Here is a 14,430-nt window from a genome sequence, read left to right as displayed (position 1 = left end):
CGTTCAACCGGGCTTATATGGTTGATGAAGAGAAGGTATATTAAAGAACACGCTGTGGAATTCCCAATGCCAGTGTGAGTGTGTATTCTTTTGGCTACCCTGCTAAGTGTTTTGCCGCCTCATGGGGCTACATTACATCCTGCAACAGAGGTGTGGACTCGAGTCACATGACTTGGACTCGAGTCAGACTCGAGTCATTAATTTTATGACTTTAGACTTGACTTGAAAAAATGTTCTAAGACTTGTGACTTGACTTGGACTTTTACACCAATGACTTGGGACTTGAATTGGACTTGAACCGGTTTACTTGAAAAGACTTGATATTTTACCCCAAATATAAAATTTAACATGCATATTATATAGAGATTGAAAATGTGACGTCATTCACGGGTAGAACCACAAAGGATTCTGGGAACTCGTGGCAAGCGGTACTAGCGCACGCAGGCTTTCAATTAAAATCAGTTATACAGCGATAAAAAGAAACACAAAAATGTCAAGAAGCCGTTGTATTATTAACTGCAATAGCCGGTCGCATGACAGCCACGGGAAGCCGACGGGTAAAGAGATCGGTTGTTATCGGATTACGTCGTTGAAGAGAAATTGTTCAAGCCATGTTTCCGAAGTAACAAAGACGCGACGGATGGCCTGGATTGCAGCCATTCAAAGATCAAATATAACGTCCCAGAACACTCCAGCTCACAGGTTAGTCTGCTCCAAGCATTTACACGAAGGTCAGTGTTTTTTTAGTAGTTAATACGTCATTTTCATAACATAATTAGTGATATAGGTTACAAGCAAGTCTGGCGCTGAACAGAAATTGTCGCGCTATGCTCCTTTATTTATTGTGCATAAATAGTGAATTGCCCTGACACAATATTGCGTTTCGCTTCTGTTATTATGGTACATTGACAAAAACATATACTTTTATTCACAGGATAAAACAGGTTTTTTGTATCACTAATTGCCCAGTACGATTACAGCATACAATATTGTTGTCACTGCTACATTTCTGTGATGGGTACCAGAAATTATTTCCACTACTAATTAATTACCATTGAGCTCAAAGGTGCTATTAATAAACGGTTAACAAATGTGTATTTATGACGACAATTTGTGAGACTGGTAAACTTATGATACGTACGATGGTCTTTCGTTCTACACGGTGCATTTCAAGGTCCTGTACCCATCCATCGGTAAACTGTACCTGGGCTTGTTGCAGTGACCGGAAGTTACTAAACTTCACGAGTGTGTGCACTCACTCCAAGAACCGTATGATTATAAATATGCATATAAATATGCTAAGAACTGTCGGTGAAAATTATTCTTGGAGCTAGGTTTAATTGAGCTGCATTTTAAAGAGGTGCAATTTCACAATTTGTGTATATTTTCTAAGTTCACTATTTTGTCATGTGTTGAGAAAAACACAGATTTTAAAATTACATGGTCTAATATTTACATTTAGCATATAACTGCAACATTATTTTTCCGTGTTTTTTTTTTTAAAGACTCGAAAGGACTTGAAATTCAAAGTTTCAGACTTGTGACTTGACTCGGACTTTTACACCAGTGACTTGAGACTCGACTCTGACTTGCCTGACATTACTTGAGACTTGACTTGAGACTTGAGGATAAAGACTTGAGACTTACTTGAGACTTGCAAAACAATGACTTGGTCCCACCTCTGTCCTGCAACACCTCGACCGCCCAGGAACTTATGCCAGGGTCCTGTTTGTGGACTTTAGTTCGGCTTTTAACACCATTGTGCCTGAACTTCTCTCCTCCAAACTCTCCCAGCTCAGCGTGTCACCAGCTACCTGTCAGTGGATCACCAGCTTCCTGACAGACAGAAAGCAACAAGTGAGGCTGGGGGAGATCACCTCTGAAACTCGGTCCCTCAGTATTGGCGCCCCTCAAGGATGTGTCCTCTCACCACTACTGTTCTCCCTCTACACTAACGACTGCACCTCCAAGAACTCGGCTGTTAAACTCCTAAAGTTTGCAGATGACACCACTGTCATTGGCCTCATTCAGGATGGTGATGAATCTGCATACCGGCAGGAAGTTGAGCGGCTGGTACTCTGGTGCAGTCAGCACAATCTGAAGCTGAACACTCTTAAAACTGTAGAGATGACAGTGGACTTCAGGAGACATTCCTCAACTCTGCTCCCCCTCACCATATCAGACAGCCCTGTGTCGACTGTGAAGATCTTCAAGTTCCTGGGTACAACCATCTCCCAGGACCTGAAGTGGGAGACCAACATCAACTCCATCCTCAAAAAGACCCAGCAGAGGATGTACTTCCTGAGACAACTGGGGAAGTACAGTCTTCCACAGGAGCTGCTGATCCAGTTCTACACTGCGGTCATTGAGTCTGTCCTGTGCTCCTCCATCACAGTCTGGTATGGTGCAGCCACTAAACAGGACAGGAGCAGACTGCAGCGGACTGTACGGGCAGCAGAAAGGATCATCGGCGCCCCCCTGCCCTCCATCCAGGATCTGTACCTCTCAAGAACCAGGAAACAGGCAGGGAAAATCATGACAGACCCCTCACACCCTGGACACAGACTTTTTGATCTGCTGCCCTCTGGCAGACGGTACAGTAGCCTGCAGACCAGGACCACCCGACATAGGAACAGTTTCTTTCCCCTCGCCATCTCCCTTCTAAACAGTTGACCTGTCGCACTGCTCCCACTGCCAGACTGCAACTGCACGTTATGTACATTCTGTAGTATTCATTCCACTTCATTTGATTTCTGTACTTTATGTATATAAGTTCTTTATAGTTGGTTTACACAGCTTTGTGTATGTATGTGTATGTATGTGTAATGTGTATATATAGACACGTGTGCGTGTGTGTGTGTGTGTGTGTGTGTGTGTGTGTGTGTGTGTGTGTGTGTGTGTGTGTGTGTGTGTGATTTACATTGCTGTGCTTGAGAGCCACCATCTACCGGAACCAAATTCCTTGTATGTGTCTCCACATATACTTGGCCAATAAACACGATTCTGATTCTGATTCTGAGTTGTTTTGTTTGCTACGAACTTTGACAGCCCTATTAAAGATTAATATCAGTCTGTACATGCTGCTGATAGCTTTTCTTCAGATTCTTTAATTCTCACTCGCTTTTGCAACTTTGTACTTATGTGTTACTCGCAGCAACAACTCCACCTCATTGTTAGTCCATTTAAAAAACTCAGTGCTTTTCCTCAGCATTCTGCCGCGAAATTTTAAAGAGCCGGAAAGTAAATAAGTGGCAGAATAAATGCGTTTCATGCATGTGCATTACTGGAAGGTAAGTGTTTTCGGCTGTTTCAATGTGGACACACAACTCTGTGAAAACCACTGAAAACGATAGTGTGTACACGGAGCGTTTTCAGATGAAAATGCCATTTTCAAATCTATACGGGCTAGTGTGGACGTAGCCTCAGCACCCGAGTGCCTTCATTGCTATCTTTGGTGAGTTCAACCATGTCCCCTAGGGCGCTACACAGCCAACTTACACACTATGTGGTTTGTCCCACCAAGAGGGAGAGGAATTTGGACCTACTGTATGCTAACGTCAAGGATGCATGCAGTTCTTCCCCCCACTGGGTAGGTCAGATGATCACCATATCCACCGCTATGTGCTTATGGTGAAGAAGGAGCCTGTGACTACTAGGAGTATTAGGAGGTGGTAGGGAGAGGCTTTAGCAGAACTACAGGGCGGTTTTTGAGATGACAGACTGGGAGACACTCTGTGAACCCAAGGGTGAGGACATCAATGGACTTAATGAGTGTATCACTGACTACATAACCTTCTGCACCAACTCCATTGTCTCAGCTCAAACTGTCCATTGTTACCCAAATAATCTTATAGAATTCAACATTAGGTGAGAAGGAAAATGGTGATATTTTATTAAGCTGCAAGTGGCATTGTCTCCTACCTTCTGTATGTCTCGTCATACCTTGGGTCTGAACGATCAGTCACAATTTGTGAATGAAAAGAAATTCCGTTCTTTGAAATCAACAAAACCTGTAACTACTACTAAAAAGTTTCTTTAAATATATTGTCGACCTGTAAAACCAGCACCCCAATACAGGAAGTCTGGATTGACTCTGTTTAAAACCTACTGTGTATTACTCAGTAGGTTGTGCAGAGCTTAGAGCCGATGGGTGAAGGGACTTCCTCCAGACTAACTGCCTCTAACCCCCAGGTTTCTACCCTGCCTACTCTGATAAAAAAAAAAAACCCTGGAGCTAAAAGTAGCCTTGCAGGCCCAGTATTTACCAGCAACACCTGTTGCAGCAGCTTTCATCTAGATCAATGCTCTTGGAATATGGCTGAGTTTGATTAGTGGTCTGAACAGTTTGCCCCAGGGGTCTGTTACTTTTAAAAGGCTGGAGTAACCTGTAGTATTTATACTAATGTAGATCAATACTCAGATTTTTAATATTACTGTTTCACAGTGGGTTAAAAAGGAAATGTCCGCAATTTACTTTTTAAATGTGGGATATTTTTATTAAAGCAATTTAGCAGGAGCAATGAAAAAGCAGATTCAAATAATATCAATTGAATATTAATATTAATATTATCTCTTCAGTGTAACTATAACCCATTAGGAGAGGAGCCAAGTCCAGTAGGAAACAATGGAAATGCAAATCCTCTTGCATGTATACTCTAACACAACAAAAATGAGCAGAAAAAAGTCAAAAATTATAAATCAAATTAGTGAGTCCACAGACCGAATCTTCAGACGATGTTGTCTGCTCATTGCGAGAACTAGAAGAAGACACAGCTCCAAATGTTCCTGGGTACCCCCTTTTATACTCATTTGTCAATTTGATTTGCATACCCCTCTCTCTCTCCCTCTCTCTAGACATCCAATCACAGATTCTGACATACAATCACTCAATGTCAGTCTCTCTGAATTTTCACCCGCTTTTAATGAGGACAAAGGTTACTTCATTAATATGAATTCATCACATTTTTTTTCTTTTCTATTTGCTGCTTTAATAAGAAAAGTCAATAATTCCATGTGAATGTTCAGTTACATATTAATATTCTCACTTCATGTCTTGTTCAATTTATGCTATTATCTTCAGTCAGATTTACCATTAGCTCAATCTCACATGAGCCTCCATTTCAACATGATCTTCTTTTAATTCATGTACAAAGGAATACTTTTTGTCACTTTTTCTCTTCAAAACTCTCTGTTTGTCAATCATAATATGGTCTCTTTTTTTAAATTAAATCATGCATGTTAAAGGCAGACATTGTTAAAATATTTGCTTAGTCATTTTGACCAAGCATGTCTGAGCAATGTGTTATGGTTGCATTTTTGCATTCTCTGCTGGTACAAACAAACCAAGCACAGAAGCACGTACACACACACAAACAAAATAATTATTTATTTATTTATTTTCATGATGGCGATCGTGGACCCCTCCCCATCATGTTCTTTTTCGTGTTCTTTTCTGGTTTCAGTAAGATGATATAACACTTTGGAAAAAAAATGCAAATCAGCAGTCCAAAGCTGGAGGCAAGAATAGCAAATATTTCTACAGCAACACTGAACTTCCCCGGAGAGCTGACATATGCTGGAATAAATGTGATCCACACTGCACAGAATATCAACATGCTAAAGGTGATAAACTTGGCTTCATTGAAATTATCAGGCAGTTTTCGAGCCAGAAAAGCAAAAATGAAACATAAGACAGACAAAAGTCCAATGTAGCCAAGCACAGCCCAGTAGCCCACAGATGTGCCCAGAGCACACTCTAAAGTGATCTTGTCTTTGATTTCCTTAAAATTCTTAAATGGAAAAGGAGGCGAAACTGTTAACCAAATGATACATATGATAACTTGTATAAGAGTAAAACTTGTAACACAGAGTCTCTGCTGTGTAGGTCCAAACCATTTCTGAACATTACTACCTGGACGCGTTGCCCGGAAAGCCATCAAAACAACCATTGTTTTCCCCAGAACACAAGAGATGCAGAGCACAAAGGTGATCCCAAAAGCTACATGTCGCAGCATGCAGGACCATTCAGAGGGCTGACCAATGAATGTCAGAGAACACAGGAAACATAATGTCAAAGAGAAGAGCAGCAGGAAGCTCAGCTCAGAATTGTTTGCCCTCACAATAGGAGTTTTCCTGTATTTGAAGAATATTAATGCCACACCAGTAGTCATGCATGTTCCAAATAAACATGCAGCAGTCAGGAGTGCTCCCATAATTTCTTCATATGATAGAAACACTGCTTCCTTCTTTATGCACGTGTCTCTTCTTTCATTTGACCAAAATTCAGGGGGACATCTCAAACAGGTAACAGAATCTGCAAATTAATGTTAACACAATGTTAGAATTCTGGAGATTTACTAGATTTATGCGTTTGAATCTACTTTACAGCATATTATACTCACTAGCACACTAACTACAGTATTACTCTACATTGGTCAGGCTACTGCTAAAGCTACACAATGAGAAGATGAGAAAAAATGTGTTGACAATGCTTTTGCACAGTCAATATGAAAAATGGTAAATAAGTCACTTCAAACATCGTTGACCATTTTTCAGTAAAACTGACACTAATTCTGAACAAACTGCAGCATCAAGAAATTACATGCTGTGGTATAAAGCAACTGGTGCTGGAACAACAACGAAAGTTATGATAGATAGGGCAGGTTTTGAAGCAGGGAGTGTGCTCATATTATTCACAGTAGGCTGAAACAGCCCCATATTTCACTCTTCATTTGCTTTATGTATAGAAAAAAAGAGCATAATTATTCAAATTTTTTGAGGGGTTTCCTCAATGTTGCGAAAGAATGAAAAAATATGCTGGAACATGAACAGTAATATTGCTTGTAGTTCATTAAAGTTTTTTTATTGCAATATTACCACACCTGTAGTGTTGCTTATCTCTCCCTCTGCACATCTTATACAGTCATAGCAGCAAACAGGCCTTCCTTTCTGGAGAACCTTGCGTGTTCCTGGGGGACATTTCTCACTGCAAACTGACACAGGCACCTGCATGAATAAATGTACAATAATAACCATGGATAAACTGCATGTATGATGATCTTTACAATCATTTCTTAATTTTATATGCATATTTTATATTTATATGCATGAAGTTCAAATGTTTTAAAATAACACCTGGTTATAATTAATTCTTTATTCTTAATAAGCTTATTATTTGTACTCATTGTTTATTGATCACTCACCTGCTTTGAGTTTCTTGCCCAGATTAAAGAGTTATTTTGCAGAGTCAGCTGTTTGCCTGGAGAAAGTGATGCATCATAAAGGCCAACTGTCACAAACTCCACAATGCCGTTTTTTCTTGGCTGCCAGTTTATAATTTCATACTTTGCTGCTGGATCTCCATTCTCATCAAAGTAAACCTCATCTCCTTCTTTTGTTTTGAAGTAAATTTTTAGAATGCGCTGCAAAATCTAAGAAGACAGGCAGTCTGTTAATTTATTGAATCTCATTTTGTAACACAGACAGCACAACTGCTACTTTTTGTTTAAATGTAACCTCACCATGAATGGATCTAGTTGCACATTTTTCTCACATGTTTTATTACAATTGAGGATATTGTGAAGGGCATGGGCCACTGCATACACTCCTTTATATACATTGTTAAAGATAGGCATGAGTGACATATCAGTGAAACTGTTTTTAACTCCAGTAAGATCTTCATGTCCGGTACACTCTCTCGGATTTTCTGCTGTTGACTTCAACTCCTTGAACTTACAGTTAAATAATGCCTCCCAGAACTCAGTAAACAAATCATTAGATGAATTAAGAAGTTTCACATTCAGCATGAACTCCTTCAGGCCAGTGACGTGTGATTTGGGAATGGAAAGACCAATGGCACCATCCAGTATGTGATGTATATCCATTTCTGCGGTTTGAGAATCAAATATCCAAGACTCACTGCCTATCCACTGATAACCAGTGAGGTTGTTGAGAGAAAACTCATGTAATAGCACATCCATATCAAAGTGGGACAGAAAGCCAACAATCACCTTGGAGGTTGAAGCTTTTATAATGTCAATGATCTTTTGAATTTTTTCATAGGGATCTGTCCTAAAAAAAGATACAGAATATTCCAGACAGATGCCCAGCTGCTGTGCAGTTTCTGTGAATGTTGCCATGCCTTTATTTCCATAATCATCATTGGTTCGAATAGCTCCAACCCAAGTCCATCCAAAGTACTTTACTAAATAGACCAGGGCTCTGCTCTGGTAGTAGTCACTGGGTATTGTTCTGAGGAAGGATGGGTACTTGGTTTTGTCACTGAGACAAGCACATGTGGCAAAGTGACTCATCTAAGCAAAAAGAAAAAAAGAAAAGAAAAGAAAGAGAGATTATAGTCACACTGACCATTAAAAATAGAAAAAAAATGTTGCACACATCCACATTTAATTTCAGTTTTCACTGTGTTAAGCACATTATATCCCTGCAAAGAGGGTTATCTAAAATGGAAAAATACAAAGAAAGCAGAACTTTTAAAGAGTCACATTTGTGTTTCCAGAAAAAAAAAATATTTTTAGCTATTCTACCCACCATTGGTATATAAAATGGCCCAATTACGGTAGCTATTGCCATGCAAGGAGAGGAAGAAGTCTCTCCCATTATAGCCTGCACTTGTGCTGGTTTGGTACAAGGGGCCTCAGGTGCTGTGAAAATAATTTGATTACCATTCATCAAGGCTAGTGCAACTTTTATGCTTTGGGCAATGGAACCACAAGTATCATACATTTTATAGCCCAGAGAGACTCCTGGCAGTAGGTCTGTACTGTTATTAATCTCCTCAATGGCAAAAAGCATAGCCTGGGCGACCTGAAATTCCCTGAAATTCAAACTTCATTGAAAAAATGAAAAAGTTGACATAAAGACAATAGATTACTAACACATAAAATACTGAAATCAGTCAGTTATATGAAAATTGAAAAACAAGATAAAAGCAAGAAATAAAAGGATGAATTGTTTTATGTCTTAGATCATTTATCTATTTTAAATTTATTTTTATAATGTTATTTACCTCGTGCATTGAAGTGGCAGTGGTTTCTGCATGTAGGTATCCTTTCTGTCATTCCAGCTACTGTGAAAAGAGAACATCCCCCCCAGTATAATGTCCCCATCCCTAGATAACTGGGGATTCTCAGGATCCCCTCTTTGTATGCACACAGGTTCTTTTGCCTGAGAGAAAGATGCCACCAATAACAGTTGGAAAAGTGCCCACCCCTGTTCTGGCCACTTCTGTGTAAATGACATGCTGTCTGTAAAAAATAAACCACTGGGTGGCATTGCAAGTAACCTAGTCTAAGTGAAACATGCAGACTTTATTTATACATTTTGAAGCAGCAAAAATGAATAACAGAACCATCATGCTTCTTCTATGTGGAACAAAAGGAGGGGCCAGAGGAGTGGCCCTGCAAAACACTACTGAATTATTGTAAATGTCCTCTCTGTATTACCATGCCCATAAATTACCATAAATTCATTGTTTTCAACTTTCATTGATTCGGATGCAATATAATATTTATCATTTCAATAGGTCCATGTAGATTCGAGAAAATCAGACGTTTGTGAGCCTGATAAAGTTAGCCATATGATTTCCTTTCCTTTTACTTCAACATTTTCAATTGGTTTTTCAATTATTTGTACAATAGGCAAACAGGAAGAAAAATTTCAGACATGTTTTTATTCTGGTTTATACAGCTTTTGAGGAGTGAAGCTCTTCAGTTCAGTTTAACTCAGTTGATACCTAGTAGTTCACTAAGGGTGAACCATGTCAGGCCCTGGTGCTGTCCAACTCTTCATACTGGAGACCCTGTCTTGGATATCTGCCACTGTGATGGTTACTGGTCCCTGTCTCAGATCCCCTAGCCACTGAGCGTATTTTAAGTTGCGTCCTTCTCCCATATGTTCTTCCAGTATTGTTCCGACTCCATCATCCTATCTTTCAAGTCAGTTCCTTTCGCACTGATGATGTCTTCCCCCTGACCTGTCATCCTGGCTACCCCTTACCATAGCATGTGCATTGTACCTTGTCAATCTCTAACGGTAAGCATACGGTAGGCTTGCTTAGTATTATTCTTATAATTCTCAATTCTTATAATTTGCTTTGTTTCTTGTTTCTTGCATTTTTCCACACCACTGTTCCTTGTGAAGTTTGCACACAAGAATTTCACTCACATGTACAGTGTACCAGTAATGTGAAGTGACAATAAAAGTGATTTAATTTGATTTGATCCTGGACAGGGAGGAACGCTGGTTTGAGCGGGAAGTCAAGGGAAGCCATTTACGTGAAAAGGGAAAGACCATCTCTGAATCAACTCTGAATTGTACTCATGGCCATTGATCATTGGTCTTTGATCAATGGTCGTTGATCAGTAGTTGTTGATCAATACAACTTTTGTAATAAACCATCAAGATTTCTATTGGACCCTATTACTACAAGACTGCTCACAGAAGTCTTACCACTACTTAATGCTTCAATCTTAAATATGATCAGTCTATCTCTATTAATGGGCTATATGCCCTAGTCATTTTTCAGGGCAGTAATTAGTGTTTTTTCTGCACACACTATGTGTTTATACACCACTCTGCATTTAATCATTAATTATAATGAATCTCTGACTCTCTTCCACAGGTTGTTTGTTAAAGAGTGTTTTTTCCTTATCACTGTCACCAGGTGGTTGTTGAATTGTTGGGGTTTTCTCTCCATTATTGCAGGGTCTTTACATTATATTATATAAAGTACCATGAAGTGACTGTTGTTGTGATTTGGCACTATATAAATAAAACTGACTTGAATTGAATGGAATTTTGATACATACACAGTCTTGGAGTCTGTCATTATTCACTTTTTATGGGTGCGCAAAATAACACAACGGAACATTCAGAATTTATCAAAACTTTATTTGTACAAATATTAATTAAGGGAAAGAAAAATGTAAAAAAAAAAATCAACGGAACTTTTTACATGGAAAAGAAATTACAGATTTTGTTGGGAATATTTAATATACGATATAGAGCTTGTAGGAAGGACTATAGTTATTTGCTTCTTTCTTTCCTTCTTTCATGTAGTGAACCAGCATTTGTTTTTGAAACAATTAATTGCTGTGTTTTCTTAGATGTCAGTGGGTTTTGAATTATTTGAACAATATTTAAACTATAGAAAGGACAGATTCAATTTTGGTTTTTTTTTTTAGCAACCTCTCAGATCGTTCTTGAGGTCCCTTTACTCATCAGGTGTTTCTTTGTATTGTTTTCAGGTTTTAATAAAATAATGTAACACTTTGGCAAAAAAATGCAAAATAACATTCCATAGCTTGAGGCCAGAATAGCAAATATTTCCACAGCAACTGTGAATTTCCCAGGAGAGCTGACATAAGCAGGTATAAAGGTTAACCACACTGCACAGAATATCAACATGCTGAAAGTGATAAATTTAGCTTCATTGAAATTATCAGGCAGCTTTCGAACTAAAAAAGCAAGTACAAAACATAACATAGCCAGCAGCCCTATGTATCCTAACACAGTCCAGAACCCTAGAGGTGATCCCAGGGCACATTCAAGTATAATTTTATCTTTGTAGTAGTTCATATTTTTGTAGGGGAATGGTGGATTTATTGCTAACCAAACTAAGCAAATCAAAATCTGTATGAGAGTGAATGCTAGAACACTCAGTCTTTGCTGTACAGGTCCAAACCACTTCTTAACATTACTGCCTGGAAGTGTAGCCTTGAATGCCATTACAACCACTATCGTTTTCCCCAGCATACAAGAGATGCAGAGCACAAAAGTTATGCCAAATGCTGTGTGTCGAAGCATGCAGGACCATTCGGAGGGCCGGCCAATGAAGGTCAGAGAACACAGGAAACACAGAGTCAAGGAGAAGAGCAGCAAAAAGCTGAGCTCAGAGTTGTTTGCTCTGACAATAGGAGTGTGTCTGTATTGGAAAAATATTAGGGCTACAGTCATTGAGATGCACGCACCAAAGAGAGAAAAGGAGACCAACAGTATACCCAATAATTCTGTGAACGTGAGGAACTCAATAGCTTTCATTTCACAATTATTTCTCTCTTCATTGGACTTGAATTCAGGAGGGCATTTGTCACATTTCACTGCATCTGAAAACATAAATATCTTCATGATGTACACCACATACATCTTTAAATAGACCAGTAAAGTGCTGGCAGTGATTTTGCCCAACAGAAACACAATGAGCACAAGAGTAAAGGCTAGAAATCCAGCTGTCTCACTTGTAGTGTTGCTGAACTCCCCATCAGCGCAGGTGATGCAATCAAAACAGCAGATTGGCTTGCCCTTAACAAAAGCCTGACGGGTCCCAGGCAAACAACTCTTACTGCAAACAGACCTTGGCACCTGCATTATAGGGACAATATTAAAAACAATTTACTTCCAGATTTACAATTGTATACATTTAGTGTGATTGTAAAAGATCAAGCGTCAGAACTTTAGGGTTAGAAAGGAACAGTATTATCTGTGTTGTTTTACCTCGAAATTCTCTCCTGCCCAGATGGCTCTCACACCTGCTTTCATCTTAAACTCCTGACCCTCAGGCTGGGATGCATCATAGTAACCAATTGTCTTAAAAAGTATGTAACCTTTTTCACCCATCTGCCAGTTCACCAATGCATAACGTGCCACAGGTTCACCTAACTCATCAAAGACCACTTCTTCACCAGTCTTAGTTGTAAAATTGACCTTGGTTAGGTAATGCAGTACCTACAGACAAACATTAATGTTATCTGACTATGTAACAATAGTCATTAAAAATAACATTTTGCATTTAGACACAGTAGTTTCTTTTTATGTTTACCTGCCATGGTTGTACATTTTCCGTATCAGCACAAGTATTGTTCTTAAAAGGCTCCCTTTCATCTTTGCAAGTAAATAGCATATGTAGAGCATGAGCAACAGCATATGTGGCTTTGTACACATTATTTAGCAGGCTGGCATCTGACACATCTGTGAAACGTGTCTTCACATGCAGGAGAGACTCCTTTCCAGTGCAGGCTATTGTCAGATCTTCAGCATGAGTCTCTGTTTGAGGAGACAGGTTGCACCTGAACACTGTCTCCCACAATTCCACAAGGCCCTGATTCCCAGGTACGGTGGAAGGCCTGCTGCTGGCTAGGAACTCTTGCAGTCCAGGAATGTGAGCATTTAATGCTGCAAAGCCAACTGCCCCCTGAACCACAGCGTAATTTACTGGAGAGGCAATATAACGGTATGTGATCCAGCCTTCACTCCCAACCCACTGCAGGCCTGTCACATTTTGAGCATGAAGCTCTTTAAAAAGTATGTCAAGGTCTGTGCCATCAGCAAATGCCACTATTACCTTAGAGGTGGATTTCTTTATAATATTTACCACATCTAAGAACCACTTCCTTGGATTAGTTCGGTAAATGGCCACTGAGTACTCAACACACACACCTTCCCTTTCTGCTGCTTCCAAGAAAGTGGCCATACCACCATTCCCATAATCATTATTAGTTCTGATAGCTCCTACCCAGGTCCAGCCAAAATGTTTCACAAGCTTTGCTAATGCTTTGCTTTGGTAAATGTCACTAGGTATGGTTCTAAAAAAAGAAGGATAGTCTCTTCTGTTGCTAAGACATGCACAAGAAGCTGAATGACTGATCTGGAAAACAATAACATGGTTAAATGTCATATTGAGCATTGAAGACATTTAATGAAGATTATTGCATCTCAGGAAGTTTATGTGTGCATTGAGCATGCATGCCCCCAACACTCACCACGGGTATATGGAATGGTCCCATGGTGCGTGCAATGCCTATCGTGGAGGTGGATGTGGTTTCTCCTATGACAGCATGTACGTTGGAAAGTTTGTTACAGCTCCCTGCTCCACTTTCATATCTATTCATCAAGTTTAGTGATGCCCTAATAGACAAAGGTATACTGGGGCAGGAATCAAAGATCCTATAACCAAGTGTCACTCCTGGCAGCAGCCCTGAGCTGTTATTAATTTCTTCTATAGCAAACATCATAGTGTATGCATACTGAAGCTCTCCTGGGTCCAGTCTGGACAAAGAAGAAGGACCAAAGTTTTCATAGCAGAAATAAGCAAAGAGGAAGATTATATTTAAAATATAAACAAACAACCCATATTGTAATAGGATTTATAGATAAATTATTTCATCCCAGTCTTACCCTTCACACTGTATTTTTCCTGGATTGACTTCAAAAGTTGGATAAACAGTGATGGGGTTCTGATGGAAAGAAAAAATTCCTCCAATGTTGATTTCTCCCTCCTTAGAAAACTGAGACAGTTCTTTTGTCCCATAGGTCTGACACACAGGCTTCCCTTCTCTCACAGCCAGACAGGAAAGAAGTAGTAGGTTGGCTATCAGCAGCATAGTTCCTCAGCTGAATGCTTCCTAACAAATG

General features: G+C 39.5%; 2 protein-coding genes across 3 annotated transcripts; both read right to left on the bottom strand.

Annotated features, from left to right (window-relative positions):
• Positions 1–5,399: 5,399 nt before the first annotated feature.
• Positions 5,400–9,376, bottom strand: LOC146654204 (extracellular calcium-sensing receptor-like). The gene is made up of 7 exons (XM_085429296.1): positions 9,353–9,376; positions 9,029–9,213; positions 8,551–8,848; positions 7,521–8,312; positions 7,203–7,430; positions 6,882–7,005; positions 5,400–6,313 (listed from the first exon to the last, which is right to left on the bottom strand). The coding sequence occupies exons 1-7, from the start codon at positions 9,374–9,376 to the stop codon at positions 5,400–5,402; spliced, it is 2,565 nt and encodes an 854-aa protein (XP_085285422.1).
• A 1,835-nt stretch (positions 9,377–11,211) lies between these two features.
• Positions 11,212–14,399, bottom strand: LOC146654203 (extracellular calcium-sensing receptor-like). Of its 2 annotated transcripts, none has more exons than XM_085379543.1 (5): positions 14,194–14,399; positions 13,779–14,064; positions 12,839–13,663; positions 12,514–12,744; positions 11,212–12,381 (listed from the first exon to the last, which is right to left on the bottom strand). In XM_085379543.1, exons 1-5 carry the CDS (start codon positions 14,397–14,399, stop codon positions 11,212–11,214), a joined length of 2,718 nt encoding a protein of 905 aa, XP_085235669.1. The 2 variants fall into 2 exon arrangements, with proteins under 2 accessions (XP_085235669.1, XP_085235670.1); XM_085379544.1 differs by lacking the exon at positions 14,194–14,399 and having other exon boundaries at positions 11,212–12,125; positions 12,258–12,381; positions 13,779–14,045.
• Positions 14,400–14,430: the final 31 nt, after the last annotated feature.

The sequence above is a fragment of the Rhamphochromis longiceps genome, linkage group LG14 (assembly GCF_057381845.1).
Source record: "Rhamphochromis longiceps isolate RC_006_pf linkage group LG14, R_longiceps_female_GT1.1, whole genome shotgun sequence".
NCBI lineage: Eukaryota > Metazoa > Chordata > Actinopteri > Cichliformes > Cichlidae > Rhamphochromis > Rhamphochromis longiceps.
The sequence above is the reverse complement of the archived record's forward strand: the minus strand, read 5'-3'. Positions and strand labels throughout refer to the sequence as shown.

Coding starts and splice junctions, on each gene's coding strand:
- LOC146654203 (XM_085379543.1), bottom strand. CDS start 14,399: ATGCTGCTGATAGCCAACCTACTACTTCTTTCCTGTCTGGCTGTGAGA. Junction 14,065..14,193: donor GGAAAAATACAGTGTGAAGG/GTAAGACTGGGA, acceptor TTCTTTGTCCAG/ACTGGACCCAGGAGAGCTTC. Junction 13,664..13,778: donor GACCATTCCATATACCCGTG/GTGAGTGTTGGG, acceptor ATTGTTTTCCAG/ATCAGTCATTCAGCTTCTTG.
- LOC146654204 (XM_085429296.1), bottom strand. CDS start 9,376: ATGATGGTTCTGTTATTCATTTTT. Junction 9,214..9,352: donor TGGTTCTGTTATTCATTTTT/GCTGCTTCAAAA, acceptor GCACTTTTCCAA/CTGTTATTGGTGGCATCTTT. Junction 7,431..7,520: donor TGCAACTAGATCCATTCATG/GTGAGGTTACAT, acceptor CTGTCTTCTTAG/ATTTTGCAGCGCATTCTAAA.